At 39.7% G+C, this 6,511-nt stretch overlaps 1 protein-coding gene across 1 annotated transcript; it reads left to right on the forward strand.

The window, feature by feature from the left end:
- Positions 1 to 3,028: 3,028 nt before the first annotated feature.
- On the forward strand, positions 3,029 to 6,350 carry SARC_09964 (hypothetical protein; the record flags this gene model as incomplete). Its single annotated transcript, XM_014296004.1, has 4 exons — positions 3,029 to 3,104; positions 3,918 to 4,099; positions 4,476 to 4,577; positions 6,229 to 6,350. The coding sequence occupies 4 exons, from the start codon at positions 3,029 to 3,031 to the stop codon at positions 6,334 to 6,336; spliced, it is 468 nt and encodes a 155-aa protein (XP_014151479.1). The 3' UTR covers positions 6,337 to 6,350.
- Positions 6,351 to 6,511: the final 161 nt, after the last annotated feature.

A 6,511-nucleotide genomic window follows, 5' to 3' on the forward strand; every position in this document is an offset into this window, starting at 1 on the left:
GTGTGTGTGTGTGTGTGTGTGTGTGTTTATGTGTATGTATGTATGTATGTGTATATATATATTTGTGCCTATGTATATATATATATATATATACGTAGTAAAAAAACGTATATTGACGAATACACGTCTAAATATATATTCAATACCTTTATGTGGCTAGGTAGATTGATCATGCGGCATGGACTGAGAATTTAAATCCAAGTGCATGTGCGTATGTATGTCAACTGTCAGCTTGTATGAGATTAAGCAGGAGATCAGTATGTGTGTGAAACCAAAACCCTAAACCCTAAACCCTCGTGAATAAAAATTGGCGAACACGTGTATGGAGTGCTGTGCACTTCCAGTGCATATCAGTCGCAATACTCAAATTGAGCTACTTTTACTGTTAAAGTTTAGCTACTTTTACCGTTAACGTTGAGCTTCTTTTACCGCTAACGCTTTCCCGTTAACATTGAGCTACTTTTAACGGAAACTTGGAATACTTTTGCCGTTAACGTTGGGCTACTTTCAACGTAAAGGTTCAAGGGGTTTAGGGTTTTAATTATCACCAGTTTCAGCTCTGAATTATGTCTACTGGACATTGATGATTGTTGAGTTGAGGGGATTCGCGAAGCAGTATACGTATATATATATATGTGTGTGTGTGTGTGTGTTTGTGTGTTTGTGTGTGTGTGTGTGTGTGTGTGTAGTAAGCATACATAGGCATGTGTGTGCTTGCCCGTTTGCTTGCAGCACTCCACATATCCACTCCTGTATAACTCGCAACAAACGCTTTGGTACACATAGAGATGTCCATTATATGTTGCAACTTAGTCACTCAGTTTATATTGCTTAACGGACAACACGGGTAAGTCCAGAGCTGATCCTTTTGTATTCGCTGGCGAGTGTCCTACGCTTAGTCTTGTGAAAAGGTCTGTGAGACGGGTTTGTTGCTATAGCAATCGACATATTCAACCGACCCAGGACCTGGATTAACCCGTGCTGGGGAGAAAAAGACCCCATTTAATCTACAACCCTCTATTTATATAATTTTATATTTATAGAGTTTCTATTTATAGAGTTCTATCTATATAATTCTATTTATAGAATTCTATTTATAAAATTATATTTTTAGAATTCTATTTTTAGAATTCTATTTATAGAATTCTATTTATAGAGTTTTATTTATAGAATTCTATTTATGTAATTATATATATAGCATTCTATTTATGGAACCCTATTTACAGGATTCTATTACAGAATTCTATTCACAGAAAGTTATTTGTAGTATTTTATTTATAGCCTGCTGTTTACTGTTGCATGCAGGTGTTGATTGTAGTGGCTCAATTAACAGTCGAAAATCTCTTTATCCGACCGCGGCCCGATGACGCAGAAGCGGTGACAGAGCTCTGGGACGATCTAAAAACACATGCATGTGGTAGGTATATGTGAGAACTGACGTATCTCTGTAGTTCAGTACGTTTATGTTTAATACATTTTGTTTGGTGGTATGTAAATGTGGATTTTGGAGTGGTGTACGTATTTTAGTACGTTTTCGTTTAATACGTCGTGTATGGGACCCGATGACGCGGAAGCGAAGACTGAGCTATGGGAGGAACTAAAGACGCGTGCAAGTGGTAAGCAACTGTGGCATTTTGAAGTATTTACGTAATTTATCTACGTTTTCGCACGAGGTGCCCAATGATGCGAAAGTACTGGACATAGGGGTGGCGCTTGTGTATGATCACATATACCTACTGCTCATACTCGAATAGTATCCAAATACTTCATTCAACGCCTTTTTTTTTCAGGATCACGATCACTCTTAGAACTTACCCACTCTCTGTTATTTGTACCTACTACCCGCTATTTTTACCTACTCCCTGTTATTTATACCTGCAACCCCCTATTTGTACCTACTCCTTGTTATTTGTACCTACAACACCCGATTTGTACCCACTGCCCGCTATTTGTACCTACTCCTTGTTATTTGTACCTACAACAACCTATTTGTACCCACTGCCCGCTATTTGTACCTACTCCTTGTTATTTGTACCTACAACACCCTATTTGTACCTACTCCTTGTTATTTATACCTACAACCCCTTATTTGTACCTACTACCTGCTATTTGTACCTACTCCTTGTTATTTATACCTACAACCCCCTATTTGTACCTACTGCCCGCAATTTGTACCTACCCCTTGTTATTCATACCTACAGCTCACTATTTGTACCTACCACGCGCTATTTGTACCTACCCCCTGTTATTTATACTACTACCCACTCTACCTACTTATGCCCTTTCACTTAGGTAGTGGGCTGGTGTGTGTTTACAATTTCCTGTTGCTCATCTAAAACAGTCGTACGTATTATTTCTATTCATACCTACTATTTATACCTACTACTATACCTACCTATACCCATTCATTAAGGTAATGTGCTGGTGTATGACTACACTTTCCTCTTGCTCATCTGCAACAATTCCACCTACTATTCATGCCTACTATTTATTCCTACTACTATACCTACCTATGCCCATTCATTTATTAAATGCGCTGGTGTGTGACTACACTTTCCTGTTGCTCATCCACAACAGTTTTACCTACTATATCTACCTACTGATTGTACCTACTATACCTACCTGTAACCATTCACTTAGGTACTTCCCTGGTGTGTGACTACACTTTTCTGCTGCTCATCCACAACAGTTTTACCTACTATATCTACCTCCTGATTGTACCTACTATACCTACCTGTAACCATTCACTTAGGTAATTCCCTGGTGTGTGACTACACTTTTCTGCTACTCATCTATGAAGCGTGGGTGTGTTCGGGTTGCAATGCCAAATGGGCGCGACAGTATCACATACGACAGCGATCACTCGTCACCGCACAGAACATCCGAACACAACTGGAGAGTATTGTGACGAAGCAAGGTGTGGGAAATACGTCTCGCCTACCTGTAACAGGGTGTGTAAATAAGTATCGTACATATCTATAGCAATAGTATTATGACTACCTATACCAAGATGTGAGTGAATAATCCCATGTTGGCGTACCAGCGATCACTCGTTACCGTACAGAACATACGAACACAACTGGAGAGTATTGTGACGAAGCAAGGTGTGTGATCGAGTCTTATGCCTACCTACCTATAGGAAGGTGTGCAAAAAGCGTTATACCTACCTAGCTATGGCAAGGCGTGTGAATATACATTATGACTACCTATAGCAAGGTGTGTATTGAGCTTGCCTGTGTGTGCGCGAGTGTGTGTTGTGGATGTTGTGGTGACTTCAGCAGTACAACCACAACCATTTTGGCTTAGCATACATGGGATCAACACACACCACCCGCGCATACTTCGAGAGTGTTGTGTGTAGTGGGGCTTGTGCATGAGATTATATAGTATGTCTACTATAAATACTAAAGATACTATCTAAGTATGGTATGTAAAGTATGTATAGTACTAAGGTCTAGTACGTATAGCATACTTTATGTGTATAAATACATAGGTATATTTATGCATACATGTGTATACATGCATCTATACATAGCTATAATTATATATAACGCTGAGATACGGCACATGGTCTCCTGTATCGTATTGGATCACTGCCACACATCCCGTGTGTGAACGAATGATTGTCGCATTCGATTGGGGACGGTCATTAGAAGCTAACCCACATCTAAATATGTAGACATACACATAAGTATATATATATACATATATACATACGTACATATATACATATGTACATATATACATATGCACATACATACAGATAAACATATATACACATATGCATGCATACATATACACATGCATCACGTACACAGTTGCACCCGAGTACTTTCAGACCTAATAGCAGCATTGAGATCTGAATTGCTTCCCTGTGTCGTATTGTAGTTTATTTTGTCGTATTGTCATATTCCCAGGCTTCCCATGTGTGAGTAAACGGGCGTCTCGAGCGATTGCAGATAGAGTACTCGACATTGACACGTGTCAAAGTGTCAGGCGTGCTTTCTCCGCCGGACTCTTTGGGTGTGCAGCCAGGCGGGTGGTGGGACAAACATCGTTTGTTACAAAGCAGGTACACTATTTGATTGTAGGTATGAGAGTATGTGTTTGTTTTATATGAGCTCATGTACATTCGCATGCGTTTGTGTGTATACGTATGTGTGTATGTATGAATATGAATAAGCATATATTTATCTTATGTATGTATGTATATATATATGTGTGTATATATATATGTGTGTGTGTGTGTGTGTGTGTGTGTGTGTGTGTGTGTGTGTGCATATGAAACATGTTGACACCACTTGTCCGTATCTGTACTACCTTCTACAATAAATAATTTGGATTATTCGGGTTATGATGATGTTTCTATTGAGGTAGAGTACCTGATAGAAAATTCTATCAGCGACGTACACACACCACCGTGCGTATGTGTACCATATTTCTTAACGCTACCTGCACTATTTCTACCCCTGTAGGGCCATGGGAGTGTTGTACACCTACACCCAGGCTCAGTACTGCATGGCCAAGAGAGCCGGCTGGACTGGGTTGTGTATGGCTATATACAGACCACTTCTAGGGTATGTATGTATACTATAGACAGACCATTTCTAGGGTATGTATGTATACTATAGACAGACCATTTCTAGGGTATGTATGTATACTATAGACAGACCATTTCTAGGGTATATATATATACTATAGACAGACCATTTCTAGGGTATGTATGTATACTATAGACAGACCATTTCTAGGGTATGTATGTATACTATAGACAGACCATTTCTAGGGTATGTATATATACTATAGACAGACCATTTCTAGTGTATGTATGTATACTATAGACAGACCATTTCTAGGGTTTGTATCTATACTATAGACAGACCATTTCTAGGGTATGTATGTATACTATAGACAGACCATTTCTAGTGTATGTATGTATACTATAGACAGACCATTCCTAGGGTATGTATGTATCACCCTCTACGCTCTCCTCAGATGTGTGTGTGTGGCTATAGACAAACCACTTCTGGGATATGTATGCATGACCCTCTACGCTTACTTCAGATGTGAGTGTGTGTGGATGTGAGTGTCCATGCATGTGTGTTTCGAGATGTCAAGTTGTGCTTCTTCACTTCAGCTCAGTACTGCATGCTCACAAGTCGGCTGGACTGGGTTGTGCATGGCTATGTACGTACCACTTTTAGTGTATGTATGACATCACTTCAACTTTATGTATGACATCACTTCTAGCGCAAATATGACATCACTTCTACAGTATGTATGACAAACTTCAAGAGTAAATATGACATCACTTCTACAAAATGTCTGCCATCATGAACTATGTGTGTCAAGTGGCATACATAAGTGTCTCGGCAGTTGTCGTGAGTATGTCTTGGGCACTGTGTTTGTGTGTGTTGTTTGTTGTTTGTTGATAACCACCCTCTCACGTCCTTCATTTACTGCAGGCCTATATGATTAACGTCTGTCCGGTGGATCCCTCCTGGATCGATAAGTTACTCCCACGTTTAAAGGAGGCAAGTTTGTCCTGAATGGTCTATCCAGTGGCATAGCTGTAGTAGATATGAATTTTGTTATAGCTGTTGTGGGTATGGAGGTATGTGTACGTAGACCTTCTCTCCAATCTACCTGCATGTTTATAGTGTTTCTATTTATAGTATCCCCCTCTCAGTTGTAGATAGTATTTCTATTTATTTTAGCCTGGGCCCTCTGGGTTGTAGGTAGTATTTCTATTTATAGACAGCATTGCTATTTCAGTTGATAACCTCATACCTACCATTGTCTGTCGCGACCAAACGTCAGCATGCTTTGCCAGTGCTAATTAACTACACATTCTCTGCCAATCAGAGCAAGCGCCTGTCCTGTGAGTCATAACATGTTTTGATTGGGTCAAAATTGAATTTTTTTATATCACGTATGTGAACGGAGCTACGATCTCAGAGTCACCCTATCCCGGATACAATTTCATCTCACTTGCTTGTACCTCTCCATGGATATCACCTAGGTATATGAAACTTATATGTGAGGTGTGCATAAGCTAACAGGAATGTATTGACAAATTTATATCAATGTCTTGACAAACTCACAGATGAGTGGGCCGGCCAACATACAAGTATGTATTCACCACATTCATGCATATGCCGCATGCCTGTATCCGTACCTCTACACCTAGACTAATACTTCGTATCTGTATCATCGCCTATGCATCAGGTGGATGTGCATAGGCTCGACAACTGCGGGCGACTCAGCGAACTAAAGACACCGCAAGACACCAACTCAAAGGAACACAATGCCACTGTCGTCGACGGTATGAAATGATCATATGTTGTTGTCTTTAGAATATACAGGGCTGTTTATGTATATAAATTCAGACATATGTATATATATATATATATATATAGTGTGCGTGTATATATATGTGTGAGTATGTGTCTGTATCTGTGTCTCTGTCTGTGTCTATGACTGTGACTGTGTATGTCTGTGTGTTTGCGTA

Source organism: Sphaeroforma arctica, assembly GCF_001186125.1.
Source record: "Sphaeroforma arctica JP610 unplaced genomic scaffold supercont1.1095, whole genome shotgun sequence".
Lineage (NCBI taxonomy): Eukaryota > Ichthyosporea > Ichthyophonida > Sphaeroforma > Sphaeroforma arctica.